Below are 25,428 nucleotides of genomic sequence, written 5' to 3'. Positions count from 1 at the left end.
CGAGGAACATATATGTAGGCAAATCTCAGAGAAGTGCAAAAATAATAGGGTAATAATAGTGGGGGATTTCAACTTCCCCAATATAAATTGGGATAGTCAGAGTGTGAAAGGCTTAGAGGGTGCAGAATTCTTAAAGTGCATCCAGGAGAGCTTTTTGAGCCAACATGTAGAAAGTCCTACAAGAGAGGGGGCTGTACTGGACCTAATTCTGGGGAATGTAACCGGGCAAGTGGTGGAAGTATCAGTAGGAGAGCATTTTGGCGACAGTGACCATAATTCGGTGAGATTTAAGGTGGTCATGGAAAAAGACAAAGACGGCCTGGAAATAAGGGTTCTAAATTGGGGGAAGGCCGATTTTAATATGATAAGGCAGGATCTGGCCAAAGTGGACTGGGAGCAGCTACTTATAGGAAAATCCACATCAAAACAGTGGGAGACTTTCAGAAGGGAAATAGAGAGAGTACAACGCCAACATGTTCCTGTAAAGGTCAAGGGTGGGACCAACAAGCAAAGGGAACCTTGGATGACAAGGGATATACAAAAATGCATTAGAAATAAAAGGGGGGCTTTTGGCAGTTACTAAAGACGGAAGAAGCCCTAGAGGAGTATAAAAAGTGCAGGGGCATACTTAAAAAAGAAATTAGGAGGGCGAGGAGGGGCCATGAAATAACACTGGCGAGCAAAATAAAGGAAAATCCTAAGATGATTTAAAAGTATATTAAGGGCAAGAGGATAACCAGGGAAAGGGTAGGGCCCATTAGGGACCAAAGTGGCAATCTGTGTGTAGAGCCAGATGATGTAGGCGGGGTTTTAAATGAATTTTTTGCATCTGTGTTCACTATGGAGAAAGACGATGCAGACATAGAAATCGGGCAAGGGGACTGTGACATACTTGAACATATTAGCATCGAGCGGGAGGAGGTGCTAGCGGTTTTAGCAGGCCAAAAAGTGGATAAATCCCCAGGCCCGGACGAGATGTATCCCAGGCTGCTGTGGGAGGCAAAGGAGGAGATTGCAGGGGCTCTGACACAAATTTTCAGAACCTCTCTGGCCACAGGGGATGTACCAGAGGACTGGAGAACAGCTAATGTAGTACCATTTATACAAGAAGGGTAGCAGGGATAAACCAGGGAATTACAGGCCAGTGAGCCTAACATCTGTGGTAGGGAAATTATTGGAAAAAATTCTGAGGGACAAAATTAGTCTCCACTTGGAGAGGCAAGGATTAATCGGGGATAGTCAGCATGGCTTTGTCAAGGGTAAATCATGTCTGACAAATCTGATTGAATTTTTCGAGGGGGTGACTAGGGGGGTGGATGAGGGAAATGCTGTGTATGTGGTTTACATGGACTTCAGTAAAGCTTTTGACAAAGTCCTGCATAGGAGACTGGTCAAGAAAGTAAGAGCCCATGGGATCCAGGGTGCCTTGGCGCGTTGGATCCTAAACTGGCTGAGTGGCAGGAGGCAGAGGGTGATGGTCGAAGGTTGCTTTTGTGACTGGAAGCCTGTGTCCAGTGGGGTACCTCAGGGATCGGTGCTGGGTCCCTTGTTGTTTGTGATCTACATAAATGATTTGGATGAGAATGTAAAAGGTATGATCAGTAAGTTCGCAGATGGCACGAAAATTGGTGGGGTGGTAAATTGCGAGGAGGAAAGCCTCAGGCTACAGGACGATATAAACGGGTTGGTCAGATGGGCGGAAAAGTGGCAAATGGAATTTAACCCTGAAAAGTGCGAGGTGATGCATTTTGGACGGACAAATAAGGCAAGGGAATACACAATGAGTGGTAGGACCCTAGGAAGTACAGAGGGTCAGAGGGACCTTGGTGTACATGTACATAGATCCCTGAAGGCAGCGGAGCAGGTAGATAAGGTGGTTAAAAAGGCATATGGGATACTTGCCTTCATTAGCCGAGGCATAGAATATAAGAGCAGGGAGGTTATGATGGAGCGGTACAAAACGCTGGTGAAGCCACAGCTGGAGTACTGTGTGCAGTTCTGGTCACCTCACTATAGGAAGGATGTGATTGCTTTGGAGAGGGTGCAGAGAAGATTCACCAGGATGTTACCTGGGATGGAGCGCCTCAGCTATGAAGAAAGACTAAACAGGCTGGGGTTGTTTTCCTTGGAGCAGAGAAGGCTGAGGGGGGACCTGATTGAGGGGTACAAAATGATGACGGGCATAGATAGGGTAGATAAAGAGGAACTTTTCCCCTTAGTGGGGGGGTCAATAACAAGGGGGCATAGATTCAGGGTAAGGGGCAGGAGATTTAGAGGGGATTTGAGGAGGAACTTTTTCACCCAGAGGGTGGTTGGAATGTGGAACTCAATGCCTGAAAGGGTGGTAGAGGCAGGAACCCTCACAACATTCAAGAAGCATTTGGATGAGCACTTGAAATGCCATTGCATACAAGGCTATGGACCAAATGCTGGAAAATGGGATTAGACTGGACAGGGATGGATGGGCGGCGCAGACACGATGGGCCGAAGGGCCTCTTTCTGTGCTGTAAAACTCTATAACTCCTCTCCTTGGATCTTATGCTATCCCTAATTTCCTTTGTTGTCCACGGTTGAGTCACCTTTTTTGTTTTGTTTTTATGCCAAACAGGGATGAACAAATTCTGTAGTTTATCCATGCGATCTTTAAATGTTTGCCATTGCTTATCCACCGTCAACCCTTTAAGTAACATTCCCCAATCCATCCTACCCAACTCGCGCCTCATACCATCATAGTTTCCTTTATTTAAATTCAGGACCCGAGTCTCTGAGTCAAATACTTCACTCTCCATCTTAATGAAGAATTCGATCATATTATGATCGCTCCGACCCAAGGGGCCTCACACAACAAGATTGCTAATTAATCCTTTCTAATTACATAATACCTAGTCTAAGATAGCCTGATCTCTAGTTCGTTCCTCGACACATTGGTCCAGGAAACCATCCCGTATACACTCCAGGAATTCCTCCTCCACAGTATTGTTACTAATTTGGTTAGCCCAATGTATATGTAGATTAAAGTCACCCATGATAACTGCTGTGCCCTTGTTGCACGCTTCTCTAATTTCCCGTTTAATGCCATACCCAACCTTGGCGTTACTGTTTGGGGGTCTGTATACAACTCCCACTAACGTTTTCTGTCCCTTGGTATTTTTCAGCTCTACCCATACAGATTCCACATCATCAGAGCTAATATCCTTCCTTACTATTGTGTTAATCTCTTTAACCAGCAATGCTACCCCACCTCCTTTTCGCCTCTCTTTTCTGAATATTGAATACCCCTGGATGTTGAGTTCCCAGCCTTGGTCACCCTGGAGCCATGTTTTCGTAATCCCAATCATATCATATCCATTTACCTCTATTTGCACAGCTAATACATCCACCTTATTATGAATGCTCCTCGCATTAAGACACAAAGCCTTCAGGATTGTCTTTTTTAACACTCTCAGGCCTTTTAGAATTATTATTTACTGTAGCCATATTTGATTTAAACCCTGGATTTTTCTGACTGCCACTTTTGCTTTTCTCCTTCCTGTCTTTTGTTTCTATCCTTGTTTCCCTTTCTGCTGTCTCGCTGCACAGGTTCCCAACCCCCTGCCATTTTAGTTTAAACCCTCCCCAACAGCACTGGCAAACACTCCCCCCCTAGGACATCGGTCCTGGTCCTGCCCAGGTGCAAACCGTCCAGTTTTTACTGGTCCCACGCCCCCCAGAACCAGTTCCAATGTCCCAGAAATTTGAATCCCTCCCCCTTGCACCATTCCTCTAGCCACGTATTCATCTGAAATATCCTTCTATTTCTACTCTGACTAGCACGTGGCACTGGTAGCAATCTTGAGATTACTACCTTTGAGGTCCTATTTTTTAATTTACCTCCTAACTCCATATATTCAGCTTTTAGGATCTCATCCCGGTTTTTACCGATATCATTGGTACCTATATGCACCACGACAACTGGCTGTTCACCCTCCCCTTCCAGAATACTCTGCAGCCGCTCTGAGACATCCTTGACCCTTGCACCAGGGAGGCAACATACCATCCTGGAGTCTCGTTTGCAGCTGCAGAAATGCCTATCTATTCCCCTTACAATAGAATCCCCTCTCGCTATAGCTCTCCCGCTCTTTTTCCTCCCGTCCTGTGCAGCAGAACCACCCATGGTGCCAGGAAGTTGGCTGCTGCTGCCTTCCCCCGATAAGCCATCTTCCTCAACAATATCCAAATTGGTATATCTGTTTGAGAGGGGGATGGCCACAGGGGACCCCTGCACTACCTGATTCGGCCTCAACTGGAGTATTGTGCCCAATTCTGGGCATTGCACTTTATGAAGGATGTGAAGGCCTTAGAGAGGGTGCAGAAAAGATTTACAAGAATGGTTCCAGGGATGAGGGACTTCAGTTATGTGGATAGACTGGAGAAACCTTAGAGCAGAGAAGGTTGAGATGAGATTTGATAGAGGAGTTCAAAATCATGAGGGTTCTGGACAGAGTAGATAGAAGGAAACTGTTCCCATTGGCGGAAGGGTCGAGAACCAGAGGACACAGATTAAAGGTGATTGGAAGAAGAACCAAAGGCGACATGAGGAAAAACTTTTTTATGCAGCGAGTGGTTAGGATCTGGAATGCACTGCCTGAAAGGGTGGTGGAGGCAGATTCAATCACGGCTTTCAAAAGAGAATTGGATAAGTACCTGAAGTAAAGAAATTTGCAGGGTTACGGGGAAAGGGCGGGGAGTGGGACTAGCTGAAGTGGTCTTGCAGAGAGCCGGCATGGCTCGACGGGCCGAATGGCGGCCTCCTGTGCTGTAACCATTCTATGATTCTATAAAATATAAGAAAGTTTGTTCCACAGAAGCACGAGGTTTATCTGTTTTTATTGATGAATTTAAAAAGTCTCTATTAAAACCTGAGCCAGTGTGTTGTGAGACAAAGAGCCTTGTGTCCAATAAGGGGAATAAAGGCCCACAGCCTCCCCTGGCCCCGGGCCCTGAACAAGGGACTGGAGAAACTCACTGCCCTGCGGATCAGACAATCAGCCAGCGCTAGTCCCGCCCTTCACACCTAATCTCAGCCTATTACCATCTCGTCTAGCTTCGAATACCTTTTATTTGTCTCTTTTACTTCTTTTGTTTCTTCTCATTCTTTTGTCCGATCGCAGCCCTGCCTTCGATCTATTTTCTTTTCTTTCCAGTTTTGAAGAAGGGTTCAACCGAAACGTCAACTCAAATTTCTCTCCATGGATGTTGCCTGACCTGCTGAGTTTTTCCAGCATTTTCTGTTGTTATTTTGGATTTCCAACATCTGCAGTATTATGCAGGCGCAGCTCCGAGTGGGGGCGGGGTCTGGTGTCCTCTGGGCATGCGCGGTTATTACACTTGGCGACCGGGAGGGGTCGCTGTGCCGGACTCGGCCCAATCCGCCGACCCGCCTGTGCATGCGTGGACTCTCGGCTGTAAATCAACCGTCAGCCAGCAGAGGTCGCTGGTGAGACCAGTGAGGAAAGAAAGACTTGCATTTCTATAGCGCCTTTCACCACCACCGGACGTCCCAAAGCGCTTTACAGCCAATGAAGTACAGTTTGAAGTGTCGTCACTGTTGTAATGTAGGAAACGCAGCAGCCAATTAGCACACAGCAAGCTCCCACAAACAGCAATCTGATAATCTATCATTTTATGTTAATTGAGGGATAACCATTGAAACATAGAAGATAGGAGCAGGAGTAGGCCATTCGGCCCCTCGAGCCTGCTCCGCCATTCAATGAGATCATGGCTGATCATCCAATCTCAGTACCCTGTCCCTGCCTTCCCCCCATATCCCTTGATCCCTTTAGCCTTAAGAAATATATTTAACTCCTTCTTGAATATATTTAATGAATTGGCCTCCACTGCCTTCTGTGGCAGAGAATTCCACAGGTTCACCACTCTCTGGGTGAAGAAATTCCTCCACATCTCAGTCCTAAATGGCTTACCCCTTATCCTTAGACTGTGACCCCTGGTACTGGACTCCCCGACAATCGGGAACATCCTGCATCTAGTCTGTCTAGTCCTGTTAGGATTTTATAAGTTTCAATGAGATCCCCTCTCATTCTTCTAAACTCCAGCGAGTATAAGCCCAATCGACCCAATTTCTCCTCATATGTCATTCCTGCCATCCCAGGTATCAGTCTGGTGAATCTTCGCTGCACTCCCTCCATGGCAAGAACATCCTTCCTCAGATAAGGCGACTATAACTGCACACAATACTCAAGGTGTGGTCTCACCAAGGCCCTGTGCAACTGCAGCAAGACATCCTTGCTCCTGTACTCGAACCTTCTCGCTACGAAGGCCAACATACCATTTGCCTTCTTAACCGCCTGCTGCACCTGCATGCTTACCTTCAGCGACTGGTGCACAAGGACACCCAGGTCTCGTTGCACTTCCCCTTCTCCCAATCTATTGCCGTTCAGATAATAATCTGCCTTCCTATTTTTGCCACCAAAGTGGATTCAGAACAGATCTAGCAGCTCAAAATTAGGCATCTATGAGGCACTGTGTGCCATCAGCAGCAGCCCGCATGGGCTCCAGAATCCATGTTGAGGACTCCCAGGGCCACTCCTTTCTGGACTGTACATCACTGTGCCACCACCCCTGGTGGGTCTGTCCTGCTGGTGGGACAGAACATACCCAGAGATGGTGATGGAGGAATCTGGGACATTGGCTGAAGTGCAGAGGGAGCTTTATTCTGTATCTAACCTGTTCTGTACCTGCCCTGGGAGTGTTTGATGGGACAGTGTAGAGGGAGCTTTACTCTGTATCTAACCCGTTCTGTACCTGCCCTGGGAGTGTTTGATGGGACAGTGTAGAGGGAGCTTTACTCCGTATCTAACCCGTGCTGTACCTGTCCTGGGAGTGTTTGATCGGACAGTGTAGAGGGAGCTTTACTCCGTATCTAACCCGTGCTGTACCTGTCCTGGGAGTGTTTGATGGGACAGTGTAGAGGGAGCTTTACTCTGTATCTAACCTGTGTTGTACCCGCCCTGGGAGTGTTTGATGAAACAGTGTAGTGGGAGCTTTACTCTGTATCTAACCTGTGTTGTACCCGCCCTGGGAGTGTTTGATGGGACAGTGTAGAGGGAGCTTTACTCTGTATCTAACCCGTTCTGTACCTGCCCTGGGAGTGTTTGATGGGACAGTGTAGAGGGAGCTTTACTCCGTATCTAACCCGTGCTGTACCTGTCCTGGGAGTGTTTGATCGGACAGTGTAGAGGGAGCTTTACTCTGTATCTAACCTGTGTTGTACCCGCCCTGGGAGTGTTTGATGAAACAGTGTAGTGGGAGCTTTACTCTGTATCTAACCTGTGTTGTACCCGCCCTGGGAGTGTTTGATGGGACAGTGTAGAGGGAGCTTTACTCTGTATCTAACCCGTGTTGTACCCGCCCTGGGAGTGTTTGATGGGACAGAGTAGAGGGAGCTTTACTCTGTATCTAACCCGTGCTGTACCTGCCCTGGGAGTGTTTGATGAAACAGTGTAGTGGGAGCTTTACTCTGTATCCAACCCGTGCTGTACCTGCCCTGGGAGTGTTTGATGGGACAGTGTCGAGAGAGCTTTACTCTGTATCTAACCCGTGCTGTACCTGTCCTGGGAATGTTTGATGGGACAGTGTAGCGAGAACTTTACTCTTTATCTAACCCGTGCTGTACCTGTCCTGGGAGTGTTTGCTGGGACCTGGAGGAATGAGAGGTGATCTCATTGAAACGTATAAGATTCTGAGGGGAATTGACAGGGTAGATGCTAAGAGGTTGTTTGCCCTGGCTGGAGAGTCTCGAAATAGGAGGCATAGTCTCAGGATAAGAGGTCGACCATTGAAGACAAAGATGAGGAGGAATTTCTTCACTCAGAGGGTTGTGAATCTGTGGAATTCTCTGCCCCAGAGGGCTGTGGATGCTGAATCGTTGAGTATATTCAAGGCTGAGATAGATTTTTGGACTCTAGGGGAATCAAGGGATATGTGGATCAGGTGGGAAAGTGGAGTTGAGGTCGAAGATCAGCCATGATCTCATTGAATGGTGGAGCAGGCTCGAGGGGCCGTATGGCTGACTCCTGCTCCTAATTCTTATGTTCTGAAGCTGACCACTGTGTGTTTTTATTCATTCACAGGATGTGGGCATCGCCAGCAAGGCCAGTATTTATTGCCCATCTCTAATTGCCCTCGAAGGTGGTGGTGAGCCGCCTTCTGAATACAACTGAGTGACTCGCTGGGCCATTTCAGAGGGCAGTTAAGAGTGAACCACATTGTTGTGGGTCTGGAGTCACCAATAGGCCAGACCGGGTAAGTACGGCAGATTTCCTTCCCTAAAGGACATTAGTGAACCAGATGGGTTTTTACACAATCCGATAGTTTCATGGTCACCATCACTGATACAAACTTTTCATTCGAGATTTATTTACTGTTGTACTTCGTCATTTTCTGGTTAATGAAACATTTTAAAAACCTGAGCCAGTGTGTTGTGAGACAAAGAGCCTTGTGCCCAATAAGGGGAATAAAGGCCCACAGCCTCCCCTGGCCCCGGGCCCTGAACAAGGGACTGGAGAAACTCGCTGCCCTGCGGATCAGACAATCAGCCGGTGCTAGTCCCGCCCCTCGGGCTCCCCGATTGGTTGGCGGACCCGCCGCCGGCTCACTCCTCCAGCCCCGCCCCGTTCGCTCCCTATTGGTCGGAAGCTCCCGTCAATCAGGCCACGGGCTCGGGTCACGTGTCCCCGAGGAGATCACGTGCACCGTCCAACTGATTGCGCTTGGTCCGGGGCCTTGCGGACTCTCAGGTTTTTCTATTTCTCTTTATTCTCTCCTGATCCACCCCTCCCCCACCCCGCGCGATTCTCCACCCAATCGGAGTGGAGAAAACTCACTTTGAGTCACCGATCGACTCTGAAACCGACAGCAAGGCCTTTCCCCGGAATGCCCCACGCTGACTCCGTCCGACAGGATCCGAGTGTGCAGGCGCAGCTCCGAGTGGGGGAGGGGGGTTGGTGTCCTCTGGGCATGCCTGGTTATTACCCTTGGTGACTGGGAGGGGTCGCTGTGCCGGACTCAGCCCAAACCGTCCCGTGTGCGCATGCGCGGACTCTCGCTGTCCCCAGTAGGAGCAGGAGTGGCCATTCGGCCCCTCGAGCCTGCTCCACCATTCAATGAGATCATGGCTGATTATCAAATCTCAGTACCCTGTCCCTGCTTTCTCCCCATACCCCTTGATCCCTTTAGCCTTAAGGATTATATCCAACTCCTTCTTGAATATATTTAATGTATTGGCCTCCACTGCCTTCTGTGATAGAGAATTCCACAGGTTCACCACTCTCTGGGTGAAGAAATTCCTCCTCATCTCTGTCCTAAATGGCTTACCCCTTATGCTTAGACTGTGACCCCTGGTTCTGGACTCCCTGACCATCGGGAACATCCTTCCTGCATCTAGTCTATCTAGTCCTGTTAGAATTTTATAAGTTTCAGTGAGATCCCCTCATTCTTTTAAACTCCAGCGAGTATAAGCCCAGTTGACCCAATCTCTCCTCGTACATCATTCCTGCCATCCCAGGTACCAGTCTGGTGAATCTTCGCTGCACTCCCTCTATGGCAAGAACATCCTTACTCGGATAAGGCAACCAAAACTGCACACAATACTCAAGGTGTGGACTCACCAAGGCCCTGTACAACTGCAGCAAGACATCCTTGCTCCTGTACTCAAATCCTCTCGCTATGAAGGCCAACATACCATTTGCCTTCTTTACCGCCTGCTGCACCTGCATGCTTACCTTCAGCGATTGGTGCACAAGGACACCCAGGTCTCGTTGCATTTCCCCTTCGCCCAATCTATTGCCGTTCAGATAATTTGCCTTCCTGTTTTTGCCACCAAAGTGGATAACCTCGCATTTATCCACATTATACTGCATCTGCCAAACATCTGCCCAATCACCCAACCTGTCCAAATCATCCTGTAGTTTCTCGGCATCCTCCTCACAGCACACACGCCCACCCAGCTTTGTGTCTTCTGCAAACTTGGAGATATTACATCTAGTTCCCTCGTCTAGATCATTAAAATATGTTGTGAATAGCTGGGGTCCTAGCACCGATCCCTGCGGTACCCCACTAGTCACTGCCTGCCACAAGAGCCGTTTATTCCAACTCTTTGCTTCCTGTCTGCCAGCCAGTTCTCTATCCAAGTCAGTACCTTGTACCCAATCCCATGTGCTTTAACTTTACACGCTAATCTCTTATGCGGGACCTTATCGAAAGCCTTCTGAAAGTCCAAATACACCACATCCACTGGTTCTCCCTTCTCTATTCTACCAGTTACATCCTCAAAAAATTCCAGTAGATTAGTCAAGCACGATTTACCTTTTGTAAATCCATGTTGACTTTGTCCGATCCTGTCACTGTTTTCCAAGTCCTCTGCTATTACATCTTTTATAACGGACTCGAGCATTTTCCCCACTACCGATGTCAGGCTTACTGGTCTATAATTCCCCGTTTTCTCTCTACCACCTTTTTTGAATAGTGGGGTAACATTAGCTACCCTCCAATCCATGGGAACTGTTCCAGAATCCATAGAATTTTGGAAGATGACCAGCAATGCATCTACTATTTCTAGGGCCACTTCCTTAAGTACCCTAGGATGTAGATTATCAGGCCCTGGGGATTTATCGGCCTTCAATCCTGTCAATTTCCCTAACACCATTTCCCTACACTGATTTCATTCAGTTCCTCCCTCTCATTAGACCCTATGTTTCCCGACATCTCTGGGAGGTTATTTGTGTCCTCCTTTGTGAAGACAGAACCAAAGTATGTATTTAATTGGTCTGCCATTTCTTTGTTCCCCATTATTAATTCCCCTGATTCTGACTGCAAGGGACCTACACTTGACTTCACCAATCTTTTTCTCTTCACATATCTATAGAAGTTTTTACAGTCAGTTTTTATGTTCCCTACAAGCTTACTCTCATACTTTATTTTCCCCCTGTTAATTAATCCCTTTGTCCTCCTTTGCTGAATCCTAAACTGCTCCCAATCCTCAGGTTTGCTGCTTTTCCTGGCCAATTTATATGTCCTCTCCTTGGATCTTATGCTATCCCTAATTTCCCTTGTTATCCACGGCTGAGTCACCTTTTTTGTTTTATTTTTATGCCAAACAGGGATGAACAAATTCTGTAGCTCATCCATGCGATCTTTAAATGTTTGCCATTGCTTATCCACCGTCAACCCTTTAAGTAACATTCCCCAATCCATCCTACCCAACTCGCGCCTCATACCATCATAGTTTCCTTCATTTAAATTCAGGACCCTAGTCTGTGAGTCAAATACTTCACTTTCCATCTTAATGAAGAATTCTATCATATTATGATTGCTCTGCCCCAAGGGGCCTCGCACAACAAGATTGCTAATTAATCCTTTCTCATTACATAATACCCAGTCTAAGATGGCCTGATCTCTAGTTGGTTCCTCAACATATTGGTCCAGGAAACCATCCCATATACACTCCAGGAATTCCTCCTCCACAGTATTGTTACTAATTTGGTTAGCCCAATCTATATGTAGATTAAAGTCACCCATGGTAACTGCTGTGCCCTTATTGCACGCGTCTCTAATTTCCAGTTTAATGCCATCCTGAACCTCGGCATTACTGTTTGGGAGTCTGTATAGATCTCCCACTAACGTTTTCTGTCCCTTGGTATTTCTCAGCTCTACCCATACAGATTCCACATCATCAGAACTAATATCCTTCCTTACTATTGTGTTAATCTCCTCTTTAACCAGCAATGCTACCCCACCTCCTTTTCCTTTTTGCCTGTCTTTTCTGAATATTGAATACCCCTGGATGTTGAGTTCCCAGCCTTGGTCACCCTGGAGCCATGTTTCCGTAATCCCAATCATATCATATCCGTTTACCTCTATTTGCACAGCTAATTCATCCATCTTATTACGAATGCTCCTCGCATTAAGACACAAAGCCGTCAGGCTTGTTTTTTTAACACTCTCAGGCCTTTTAGAATTATTATTTACTGTGGCCATGTTTGATTTAAACCCTTGATTTCTCTGACTGCCACTTTTGCTTTTCTCCTTCCTGTCTTTTGCTTCTATCCTTGTTTCCCTTTCTGCTGTCTCGCTGCACAGGTTCCCAACCCCCTGCCATTTTAGTTTAAATGCTCCCCAACAGCACTGGCAAACACTCCCCCTAGGACATCGGTCCCAGTCCTGCCCTGGTGCAAACCGTCCAGTTTTTACTGGTCCCACCTCCCCCAGAACCGGTTCCAATATCCCAGGAATTTGAATCCCTCCCCCTTGCACCATTCCTCTAGCCACATATTCATCTGAAATATCCTTCTATTTCTACTCTGACTAGCACGTGGCACTGGTAGCAATCCTGAGATTACTACCTTTGAGGATCTATTTTTTAATTTACCTCCTAACTCCATATATTCAGCTTTTAGGACCTCATCTCGGTTTTTACCTATATTGTTCGTACCTGTATGCACCACGACAACTGGCTGTTCACCCTCCCCCTCCAGAATGCGCTGCAGCCGCTCCGAGACATCCTTGACCTTTGCACCAGGGAGGCAACATACCATCCTGGAGTCTCGTTTGCAGCTGCAGAAATGCCTATCTATTCCCCTTACAATAGAATCCCCTATCACTATAGCTCTCACGCTCTTTTTCCTCCCGGCCTGTACAGCAGAACCACCCATGGTGCCAGGAAGTTGGCTGCTGCTGCCTTCCCCTGATAAGCCATCTCCCTCAACAATATCCAAATTGGTATATCTGTTTGAGAGGGGGATGACCACAGGGGACCCCTGCACTACCTGATACGACCTCAACTGGAGTATTGTGCCCAATTCTGGGCATTGCACTTTATGAAGGATGTGAAGGCTTTAGAGAGGGTGCAGAAAAGATTTACAAGAATGGTTCCAGGGATGAGGGACTTCAGTTATGTGGATAGACTGGAGAAACCTTAGAGCAGAGAAGGTTGAGATGAGATTTGATAGAGATGTTCAAAATCATGAGGGTTCTGGACAGAGTAGATAGAGGGAAACTGTTCCCATTGGCGGAAGGGTCGAGAACCAGAGGACACAGATTTAAGGTGATTGGCAGAAGAACCAAAGGCAACATGAGGAAAAACTTTTTTACGCAGCGAGTGGTTAGGATCTGGAATGCACTGCCTGAAAGGGTGGTGGAGGCAGATTGAATCACGGCTTTCAAAAGGGAATTGGATAAGTACCTGAAGTAAAGAAATTTGCAGGGTTACGGGGAAAGGGCGGGGAGTGGGACTTGTTGAAGTGGCCTTGCAGAGAGCCGGCACGGGTTCGACGGGCCGAATGGCGGCCTCCTGTGCTGAAGCCATTCTATGATTCTATAAAATATTAGAAAGTTTGTTCTACGGAAGCACGAGGTTTATCTGCTTTCATTCATGAATTTAAAAAGTCTCTTATTAAAACCTGAGCCAGTGTGTTGTGAGACAAAGAGCCTTGTGTCCAATAAGGGGAATAAAGGCCCACAGCCTCCCCTGGCCCCGGGCCCTGAACAAGGGACTGGAGAAACTCGCTGCCCTGCGGATCAGACAATCAGCCGGCGCTAGTCCCGCCCCTCGGGCTCCCCGATTGGTTGGAGGACACGCCGCCGGCTCACTCCTCCAGCCCCGCCCCACTCACTCCCTATTGGTCGGAAGCTCCCGTCAATCAGGCCGCGGGCCCGGGTCACGTGTCCCCGAGGAGAGCACGTGCGCCGTCCAACTGCCTGCACTCGGTCCGGTGCCTCGCGGACTCTCAGGTTTTTCTATTTCTCTTTATTCTCTCCCGATCCACCCCTCCCCCTCACCCCGCGCGATTCTTCACCCAATCGGAGCGGAGAAAACTCACTTTGCGGCACCGATCGCGACTCTGGAACCGACACCAAGGCCTCTCCCAGAATGCCCCGCGCCGGCTCCATCCAACAGGATCCGAGTGCGCAGGCGCAGCTCCAAGTGGGGGAGGGGGGTTGGTGTCCTCTGGGCATGCGCGGTTATTACCCTTGGTGACCGGCAGGGTTCGCTGTGCCGGACTCTCGGCAGTCAGCACCTGGGGACCGAGGATGACGCTTCCACTAACAATGAGTTCTCAGGTGACTGATGAGTCCAGTGCGGGACCTACAGTCTCTGTCACAGGTGGGGCATACGGTGGTTGAAGGGGCGGGTGGGTGGGGTGCTTGGGTTGACATGCACTCCTTCCGCTTCCTGCGCTTGGCTTCCGCTTGCTCCTGGCGAGAGACTCGAGGTGTTCGGCGCCTTCCGGGATGCTTCTCCTCCACTTTGTGCGGTCTTGGGCCAGGGATTCCCAGGTGTCATTGGGGATGTTGCACTTTTTCAAGGAGGCTTTGAGGGTGCCCTTGAAGCGTTTCCTCTGCCCACCTGGGGCTCTCTTGCTGTGCCGGAGCTCCGAGTAGAGCGCTTGTTTTGGGAGTCTCGTGTCGGGCATGCGGACAGTGTGACCCGTCCAACGGAGCTGGACACGGAGCCAAGCTGTCAATCAGCCATCAGCCAGATGTGTCTTAATGCGAGGAGCATTCGTAATAAGGTGGCTGAATTAGCTGTACAAATAGATGTAAACAGATATGATATAATTGGAATTACGGAGAGGTGGGTCCAGGGTGACCAAGGCTGGGAATTCAACATCCAGGGGTATTCAATATTCAGGAAAGACAGGCAAAAAGGAAAAGGAGGTGGGTAGCATTGCTGGTTAAAGAGGAGAATAACACAATAGTAAAGAAGGATATTCGCTCTGATGATGTGTAATCTGTATGGGTAGTGCTGAGAAATACCATGGGGCAGAAAACGTTCGTGGGAGTTGTATACAGACCCCCAAACAGTAATGCTGAGGTTGGGGATGGCATTAAATGGGAAATTGGAGACGCGTGCAATAAGGGCACAGCAGTTATCATGGGTGACTTTAATCTACATATAGATTGGGCTAACCAAATTTGTAACAATACTGTGGAGGAGGAATTCCTGGAGTGTATATGGGATGGTTTCCTGGACCAATATGTCGAGGAACCAAGTAGAGATCAGGCCATCTTAGACTGGGTATTATGTAATGAGAAAGGATTAATTAGCAATCTTGTTATGCGAGGTCCCTTGGGGCAGAGCGATCATAATATGATAGAATTCTTCATTAAGATGGAGAATGAAGTTGTTGACTCAGAGACGAGGGTCCTGAATTTAAATAAAGGAAACTATGATGGTATGAGGCGCGAGTTGGTTAGGATGGATTGGGGAAAGTTACTTAAAGGGTTGACGGTGGATAGGCAATGGCAAACATTTAAAGATCGCATGGATGAACTACAGAATTTGTTCATCCCTGTTTGGCATAAAAATAAAACAAAGAAGGTGACTCAACTGTGGCTAACAAAGGAAATTAGGGATAGCATAAGATCCAAGGAGAGGACATATAAATTGGCCAGGAAAAGCAGCAAACCTGAGGATTGGGAGCAGTTTAGGATTCAGCAAAGGAGGACAAAGGGATTAATTAAGAGGGGGAAAATAAAGTATGAGTAAGCTTGTAGGGAACATAACAACTGACTGTAAAAGCTTCTATAGATATGTGAAGAGAAAAAGATTGGTGAAGTCAAGCGTAGGTCCCTTGCAGTCAGAATCAGGGGAATTAATAATGGGGAACAAAGAAATGGCTGACCAATTAAATACATACTTTGGTTCTGTCTTCACAAAGGAGGACACAAATAACCTCCCAGAGATGTCGGGGAACATAGGGTCTAATGAGAGGGAGGAACTGAATGAAATGGAAGGCAGATTATTATCTGAACAGCAATAGATTGGGAGAAGGGGAATTGCAACGAGACCTGGGTGTCCTTGTGCACCAGTCGCTGAAGGTAAGCATGCAGGTGCAGCAGACGGTTAAGCAGGCAAATGGTATGTTGGCCTTCATAGCGAGAGGATTTGAGTACAGGAGCAAGGATGTCTTGCTGCAGTTGTACAGGGCCTTGGTGAGACCACACCTTGAGTATTGGGTGCAGTTTTGGTCGCCTTATCTGAGGAAGGATGTTCTTGCCATGGAGGGTGTGCAGCGAAGATTCAGCAGACTGATACCTGGGATGGCAGGAATGACATATGAGGAGAGATTGGGTCGATTGGGCTTATATTCGCTGGAGTTTAGAAGAATGAGAGGGCATCTCATTGAAACATAAAATTCTAACAGGACTGGACAGACTAGATGCAGGAAGAATGTTCCCGATGGTCGGGGAGTCCAGAACCAGGGGTCACAGTTTAAGGATAAGGGGTAAGCCATTTAGGACAGAGATGAGGAGGAATTTCTTCACCCAGAGAGTGGTGAACCTGTGCAATTCTCTACCACAAAAGGCAGTTGAGGCCATTTCATTAAATATATTCAAGAAGGAGTTAGATATATTTCTTAAGGCTAAAGGGATCAAGGGATATGGGGAGAAAGCAGGGCCAGGGTACTGAATTTGGATGATCAGCCATGATCTCATTTAAATGTCGGAGCAGGCTCGAGGGGCCGAATGGCCTACTCCTGCTCCTATCTTCTGTGTTTCTATAAGAGGTCGCTGGTGAGACCAGTGAAGAAAGAAAGTCTTGCATTTATATAGCGCCTTTCACCACCACCGACCGTCCCAAAGTGCTTTACAGCCGCTGAACTACTTTTGAAGTGTAGTCACTGTTGTAATGTACGAAACACAGCAGCCAGTTAGCGCACAGCAAACTCCCACAAACAGCAATCTGATAATGACCAGATAATCTTATGTTTTTTGTTATGTTGATTGAGGGATAAACACATTGGCTCGGACACTAGGGATAACTCCCCTGCTCTTATTCAAAATAGTGCCATAGGATTGTATACGTCCACCTGAGAGAGCAAGTCTCTTGTGGTACTTTTAAAAGTCCATACATATAACATCATCTGCACTACCTTCATCAACCCTTTGTTACTTCATCAAAGAACTCAATCAGGTTAGTCAGACACGATTTACCTTTAACAAATCCATACTGGCTGCCCCTTATTAACCCATGCTTCTCCAAGTGAGAATTAATTTTGTCACTGACAATGGTCTCTAGCCGTTCACCCACCACTGACATTAGACTGATTGGCCTGTAGTTACCAGGTTTATCCCTCTCCCCTTTTTTAAACAGGGGTGTAACATTTGCAATCCTCCAGTCTTCTGGCAACACTCCCATATATCTGAGGGAGATTGAAAGATTGTGGTCGGAGCTTCTGCTATCGCCACCCTAGCTTCCCTCAGCAATCTCGGATGCATCGCATCTGGACCGGGTGACTTGTTAACTTTGAGTGATGACAACCTATTGAGCAACTCCTTTCTATCCATTTTTATCCAATTTCTCTACTCCCCCCTCCTCTACTGCGACATTAACTTCATCCTCTTCTTTTGTGAAGACAGATGCTAAGTACTCATTCAGTACCTGAGCCATGCCCTCTGCCTCCGTATGATCATAATACAGTCAAGCAGAGTCAGCATGGTTTTATGAAAGGGAAATCACGTTGACAAATTTGCTGGAGTTCTTTGAGGATGTAATGAGCAGGGTGGATAAAGGGGAACCAGTGGATGTGGTGTATTTGGATTTCCAGAAGGCATTCGCTAAGGTGCCACATAAAAGGTTACTGCACACGATAAGAGCTCATGGGGTTGGGGGTAATATATTAGCATGGATAGAGGGTTGGCTAACTAACAGAAAACAGAGAGTCGGGATAAATGGGTCATTTTCAGATTGGCAAACTAAGAAAAATTAAAAAAAAAAGCAAATTATTATTTAAATGGAGAGAGATTACAAAATGCTGCAGTACAGAGGGACCTGGGGGTCCTTGTTCATGAAACACAAAAAGTTAGCATGCAGGTGCAGCAAGTAATCAGGAAGGCAAATGAAATGTTGGCCTTTATTGCAAGGGGGCTGGAGCATAAAAGCAGGGAAATCCTGCTACAACTGTACAGGGTATTGGTGAGACCACACCTGGAGTACTGCGTACAGTTTTGGTCTCCTTATTTAAGGAGGGATATACTTGCATTGGAGGCAGTTCAGAGAAGGTTCATGAGGTTGATTCCAGAGATGAGGGGGTTGACTTATGAAGAAAGGTTGAGCAGATTGGGCCTGTACTCATTGGAGTTTAGAAGAATGAGAGGTGATCTTATTGAAACATATAAGATACTGAGGGGGCTCGACAAGGTAGATGCGGGGAGGATGTTTCCCCTCGTGGGGAAATCTAGAACTCGGCATAGTTTCAGAATAAAGGGTCGCTCTTTTAGAACTGAGATGAGGAGGAATTTCTTCTGAGGGTCGTAAATCTGTGGAGTTCTCTGCCCCAGAGAGCTGTGGAGGCTGGGTCATTAAATATATTTAAGATGGAGATAGAGAGATTTTTGAACAGTAAGGGAGTGATGGGTTATGGGGAGTGGGCAGGGAAATGGAGCTGAGCCCAAGATCAGATCAGCCATGATCTCATTAAATGGCGGAGCAGGCTCGAGGGGCCAAATGGCCGACTCCTGCTCTTATTTCTTATGTTCTTATGATGAGATCCGCTAATCGGCCCCACCATTCCTTTAACTATCCTTTTACTTTTCATATGTTTATAGAAGATTTTTGGGTTCTCTTTTATGTCACCCCCTAATCTTTTCTCATATTGTCTCTTTGCCCTTCTTATATCCTGTTTCAATTTCCCCGCACTCTCTGTATTCTGCCTGGTTTTTGACTGTATTCTGTTCCTGACATTTGTTGTAAACCTCCTTTTTCTGTTTTATTCTAACATCGATATCCTTTGTCACCGGGAGCTCCAGCTTTGGATGCTCCATCTTTCCTCCTTATAGGAATATGCTTGGTTTGTACCCGAACTATCTCAGCCTTGAAGGCCTGCCATTGGTCATTCACTGTTTTCCTGGACAATCTTTGTTTCCAGTCCACCTGTGCTCAATCCCTTCTCAAATCACTGAAATTGGCTCTCTTCCAGCTGGGTATTTTCACCATTGATTGTTCTTTGTCCCCTTTCCATAACTACTTTAAACCTAATGATATTGTGATCACTGTTAACCAGATCCCTCCTGCCCCAGAACTGATGAGAGACCCTTTAAATGTTCTGACTGTGTAAAGACGTTTGAGTTCATCCAACCTGCTGAGTCACCAGCAAGTTCACACAGATCTTCAAAGAAAGGAAGATGTTTTAGAAAGGCTGGTGGCACTAAATGTTCACAGCCATCTCAGAGTAGTGACCCTTTAATTACAATCTCACAGAACAAGGAGAGTCGCTGTCCCTTTAACTGCCACAAATCCCTGTGTGGAGGAGAGGGGGAGATACAGTCTATCCCAGTAACTGTCGCAGAACAGAATTAGAGACCCTGTCCCATAAGGGCTTGACCCTCCCCCACTCCCTGCTTTTCCTCAAGTGTCTCATTCTTAAAACTCTCATCCTTGTTTTCAAATCCCTCCGTGGCCCCGCCCCTCCCTATCTCTGTAATCTCTTCCAGCCTCTACAACCTTCCGAGATATCTGCGCTCCTCTAATTCCGGCCTCTTGAGCATCCCCGATTTTAATCACTGCACCATTGGCGGCCGTGCCTTCAGCTGCCTGGGCCCTAAACTCTGGAATTCCTTCCCTAAACCTCTCCATCTCTCTGCCTCTCTCTCCTTCTTTAAGATGCTCCTTAAAACTGACCTCTTTGACCAAGCTTTTGGTCATCTGCCCGAATATCTCCTTATGTGGCTCGGTGTTAAATTTTGTTTTATAACGATCCTGTGAAGAGCCTTGAGATGTTTTATGACATTAAAGGTGCTTTATAAATACAAGTGGTTGTTGTTGTTTCCTGAAACTAATAACAAATTCCTCAGAGGGAAAAAAACTTGTACTTTTACTCCCAAATATTAAAAAGTTTATTCTTCAGAAGCATCCAGGTTTAACTGCTTTTGTTTATGAATTTAAAAAGTCTCTATTAAAACCTGAGCCAGTGTGTTGTGAGACAAAGAGCCTTGTGTCCAATAAGGGGAATAAAGGCCCACAGCCTCCCCTGGCCCCGGGCCCTGAACAAGGGACTGGAGAAACTCGCTGCCCTGCGGATCAGACAATCAGCCAGCGCTAGTCCCGCCCCTCGGGCTCCCCGATTGGTTGGAGGACCCGCCGCCGGCTCGCTCCTCCAGCCCCGCCCCGCTCACTCCCTATTGGTCGGAAGCTCCCGTCAATCAGGCCGTGGGCCTGGGTCACGTGTCCTTCACCGACTTTACAAAGAAAGCCTCGCGCGGTCGCCGGGCGGAGCTGCAGGTCGGCGGGAGCGGGGTCGGGAGATTTTAATTCACCGCCCCATTCCCACTCAGACCTCACTGTCCTTGGCCTCTTGCATTGTTCCACGGAAGCTCACAGTAAACTCGAGGAACAGCACCTCATCTTCCGATTAGGCACTTTACATCCTTCCGGACTCGAGGCAAATGGTATGTTGGCCTTCGTAGCGAGAGAGTTTGAGTACAGGAACAAGGATGTCTTGCTGCAGTTGTACAGGGCCTTGGTGAGACCACATCTTGAGTATTGTGTGTAGTTTTGGTCGCCTTGTCTGAGGAAGGATGTTCTTGCCATGGAAGGAGTTCAGCAAAGATTCACCAAGCTGACACCTGGGATGGCAGGAATGACGTATGAGGAGAGATTGGGACGATTGGGCTTGTACTCGCTGGAGTTTAGAACAATGAGAAGGGATCTCATTGAAACTTATAAAATTCTGCAAGGACTGGACAGACTAGATGCTGGAAGGATGTTCCCGATGGTCGGGGAGTCCAGAACCGGGGTCACAGTCTAAGGATAAGGGGTAGGTCATTTAGGACAGAAATGAGGAATTTCCTCACCCAGAGAGTGGTGAATCTGTGGAATTCTCTACCACAGAAGGCAGTAGAGGCCAATTCATTAAATATATTCAAGAAAGAGTTGGATATATTTCTTAAGGCTAAAGGGATCAAGGGGTATGGGGAGAAAGCAGGGACCGGGTACTGAATTTGGATGATCAGCCATGATCGCACTGAATGGCGGAGCAGGCTCGAGGGGCCGAATGGCCTACTCCTGCTCCTATCTTCTATTAATAAACTGTGGGTAGGCCGCGCCGCAGGGTTTATAAAGTTGGAGAACGGCCTCAGGGCCGAATGAGATCCAGCAGCCGAATGTGTTCCGCCGGATGGCAGCTGTGAGGCTTTTTCTCGGTGACAGGCCCGGGTTAGGCGCCACCATCTTAGTGGAGGAAAGACAGATCAGTTCCTCCTGCCGCACGGCGCATGTGCGGCCATCTTCGTACAGGAACAGGGAGTGGGCGGGACTTCGGGGTCCCAGTGACCAGGAGAGACAATCATGGACTCATTGATTTTATTCTCACTCTGCACACAGCGGCTGTAGAACTGAACCCAACCAGAGTAGAGGGAGGGGGAAAACTGGGAGTGGAGGAAAGAAATGTTGGAGATGGTGCGATGGGTTTGGATTTCAGCACAGGGAGGAGGGAGCGTGTGTGGGACGGGGATTTACAGCTTTGGGGGAACAAGAGAGGAAAGAATGTTCCATAGAAACTAGAATTGTCTGTTCTGAATTTCTATCCTGTACTTACAGTGATGACTTTTGTAAACTCCTTTTACAGGGTATTAGAAGGGGAGGATTTACAGAGGGAAACTCTAACCGGACATCACAACAAGATCTGACAGAGTCACTCAATTCATCAGGACCTGAATATCATCGGCCTTTTTCTCTCTTCTGTCTGTGGGAAAAGATTTCAAACACCGACTGGTAAAGCACCGAGACACAGACACCCGAGTGAGAGTGTTCCAGTGCACTGACTGTGGAAAGAGCTTTAACCAGTTACACGGCCTGAGAAAACATCGCACCATTCACAGCGGGGAGAAACCGTACACGTGTTCTGTGTGTGGACGAGGCTACAACCGATCGTCCAACCTGGAGGGACACAAGGAGACCCGCACCACGAAGAAACCGTGGAAATGTGGGGACTGTGGAAAGGGATTCCGTTGCCCATCCTACCTGGAAACTCATCGACGCAGTCACACCGGGGAGAGGCCGTTCACCTGCTCCATGTGTGGGAAGGGATTCACTCACTCATCCTACCTGATCAGACATCAGCGAGTTCACACTGGAAAGAAACCGTTCTCCTGCTCAGTGTGTGGAAATGGATTCACTCATTCATCCACACTGCTGAGACACCAGCGAGTTCACACTGGGGAGAGCCCGTTCACCTGCTCCGTGTGTGGGAAGAGATTCACTCAGTCATCCAACCTGCTGACACACCAGCGAGTTCACATTGACGAGAGACCTTTTAAATGCCCGGACTGCGGGAAGTGGTATAAAAGTTCCAGGGAACTGACATGCCATCAACGTGTTCACACTGATGAGAGACAGTTCAGGTGCTCTCACTGTGGGACTGGGTTCAGGCGATCATCTGACCTCACTGTACACCAGCGCACTCACACTGGGGAGAGGCCTTTCACCTGCTCCATATGTGGGAAGGGATTCACTCAGTCATCCACCCTGCTGACACACCAGCACATTCACACTGGGGAGAGGCCGTTCACCTGCTCCGTGTGTGGGATGGGATTCACTGATTCATCCAACCTGCTGAGACACCAGCGCACTCACACCGGGGAGAGACCGTTCACCTGCTCAGAGTGTGGGAAGGGATTCACTCAGTCATCCACCCTGCTGACACACCAGCTAGTTCACACTGAGGAGAGACCTTTTAAATGCTCGGACTGTGGGAAGTGCTTTAAAAGTTCTGGGAAACTGACATTCCATCAACGTGTTCACACTGATGAGAGACCGTTCAGGTGCTCTCACTGCGGGACTGGGTTCAGGCAGTCATCTGACCTCACTGTACACCAGCGCACTCACACTGGAGAGAGACCATTCACCTGCTCCGAGTGTGGGAAGGGATTCACTCAGTTATCCCACCTCACTGATCATCAACTTGTTCACACTGATAAGAGACCTTTTAAATGTTCTGGCTGTGAGAAGAGCTTTAAAAGCAAAAGGAAACTGATACAACATGAACGCACTCACACTGGGGATTGGCAGTTCACCTGCTCGGTGTGTGGGAAGGGATTCACTCACTCATCCGACCTGCTGAGACACCAGCGAGTTCACACTGGGGAAAGGCCATTCACCTGCTCAGTGTGTGGGAAGGGATTCACTCAGTCATCCCACCTGCTGAGACACCAGCGAGTTCACAAGTCACTGCAGGGGTTGGATTCTGCTGTTGTTGCTGTTAATCAAATCTAGGACTGAACCACGTTCATTCTGACAGTTGGGGTTTATTTCTCATGAGGTTAATGACCCCTATAACTGGGCTGGAGTTTAATATTCTGGATAGATGTCAAATAAATCAGCTTTGTTTCCAATGCATTGTTGTAGATTTTTGTCTTTCCCACCCGAGTGTTTAGCATCACCTGGCTGGAGCTCAGAAAGGACAATCTGGGGGAGGTTCGTACGGCGGGAACAGAACTTCAGCCTGGACACAGTCCTTCAGGGCCACACTGAGAGGGGCAAATGCACTTTGGTCTTCCTCGTCTCTCTTCACTGACAGCAAAGTCTCCGTGCGGGTTAATCTTGAGGCGTGTGAGAAATGTGTCCTAACCGCTCTCTTCCATGGTTCAGAGCTTCTAGGCACGGAACAGAAGGCCCCTTTACAACTGTGTTTAGCGTCAGGAAGAACGGCGAATGCTGGAACTGTGCTGTCAAATCAGAGATTGGGGTCAAATTGCGATCAGTTCCTGACTGAAAGTGAAACGTATGAGCGCCTCATGACTCTTCGGCTCACCCTAGCCCGGAACCAGTGTGCTTCGGTCATCAGTGCGTACACCCCAACACTGGCACCCTAGCCCGGAACCAGTGTGCTACGGTCATCAGTGCGTACACCCCAACACTGGCACCCTAGCCCAGAACCAGTGTGCTTCGGGCATCAGTGCGTACACCCCAACACTGACACCCTAGCCCGGAACCAGTGTGCTACGGTCATCAGTGCGTACACCCCAACACTGACACCCTAGCCCGGAACCAGTGTGTGCTTTGGTCATCAGTGCGTACACCCCAACACTGACACCCTAGCCCGGAACCAGTGTGCTACGGTCATCAGTGCGTACACCCCAACACTGACACCCTAGCCCGGAACCAGTGTGTGCTTTGGTCATCAGTGCGTACACCCCAACACTGGCACCCTAGCCCGGAACCAGTGTGTGCTTTGGTCATCAGTGCGTACACCCCAACACTGACACCCTAGCCCGGAACCAGTGTGTGCTTTGGTCATCAGTGCGTACACCCCAACACTGACACCCTAGCCCGGAACCAGTGTGCTACGGTCATCAGTGCGTACACCCCAACACTGACACCCTAGACCAGCACCAGTGTGCTACGGTCATCAGTGTGTACACCCCAACACTGGCACCCTAGCCCGGAACCAGTGTGCTACGGTCATCAGTGTGTACACCCCAACACTGACACCCTAGCCCAGAACCAGTGTGCTTCGGTCATCAGTGCGTACGCCCCAACACTGACACCCTAGCCCGGAACTAGTGTGTGCTTTGGTCATCAGTGCGTACACCCCAACACTGACACCCTAGCCCGGAACCAGTGTGCTACGGTCATCAGTGCGTACACCCCAACACTGACACCCTAGCCCGGAACCAGTGTGCTTCGGTCATCAGTGCGTACACCCCAACACTGCAACCCTAGCCCGGAACCAGTGTGCTACGGTCATCAGTGCGTACACCCCAACACTGACACCCTAGCCCAGAACCAGTGTGCTACGGTCATCAGTGCGTACGCCCCAACACTGACACCCTAGCCCAGAACCAGTGTGCTTCGGTCATCAGTGCGTACACCTCAACACTGACACCCTAGCCCGGAACCAGTGTGCTACGGTCATCAGTGCGTACGCCCCAACACTGGAAGCCACAGACGAGACCAAAGAGGAATTCTACTCCAGCCTCGAACAATCCCTGGCCCGAGTCCCAACGGGCGACAAGCTGATCCTCCTTGGCGACTTTAACGTCTGATATACCTATCAATTCGTCCAATAAAAAGCGACGAGTTAGGAACGTAACTAAAGGTTTTTATTGACTAAATAACAGAGCGCCGTTGGGCCGTACGGAGGAATTTCTCCAGATTCACGTCATGGTCCTGCCGGTCGCGGCCGCAGATGGTGACGTTATCTAGATAGGGGAATGTGGCCTGCAGTCCGTTCTGGTCAACCATCCGGTCCATCTCCCTTTGGAAGACCGAGACCCCATTGGTGACACCGAAGGGGACCCTAAGGAAGTGGTATAGGCGCCCATTCGCCTCGAAGGCGGTGTACTGGCGGTCCTCGGGGTGGATAGGGAGTTGGTGGTAGGCCGACTTAAGGTCGATGGTCGAGAATACGCGGTATTGTGCAATCTGATTGA

General features: G+C 48.4%; 1 protein-coding gene across 2 annotated transcripts in view; it reads left to right on the top strand.

Annotated features, from left to right (window-relative positions):
- The window catches only part of LOC147119084 (uncharacterized), a 44,449-nt gene extending 21,059 nt beyond the window's left edge, over positions 1-23,390 (top strand). The window contains exons 2-3 of one of the 2 annotated variants that reach the window (XM_085984788.1): positions 8,130-8,301; positions 21,624-23,390. In XM_085984788.1, coding sequence (XP_085840914.1) covers positions 22,070-23,269 — 1,200 coding nt within the window. In that variant the 5' untranslated portion in view covers positions 8,130-8,301; positions 21,624-22,069 and the 3' untranslated portion in view covers positions 23,270-23,390. The remainder of the gene's footprint in view (positions 1-8,129; positions 8,302-21,623) is intronic. The other variant, XM_085984789.1, reaches the window with a different exon arrangement.
- The last annotated feature ends 2,038 nt before the right edge of the window (positions 23,391-25,428 follow it).

The sequence above is a fragment of the Somniosus microcephalus genome, chromosome 4 (genome assembly GCF_052327205.1).
Source record: "Somniosus microcephalus isolate GS21.2 chromosome 4, FLI_Smic_1.0, whole genome shotgun sequence".
NCBI classification, from domain to species: domain Eukaryota; kingdom Metazoa; phylum Chordata; class Chondrichthyes; order Squaliformes; family Somniosidae; genus Somniosus; species Somniosus microcephalus.
Note: the sequence above shows the minus strand (reverse complement) of the source record. Positions and strands in the feature narration are given on the sequence as shown.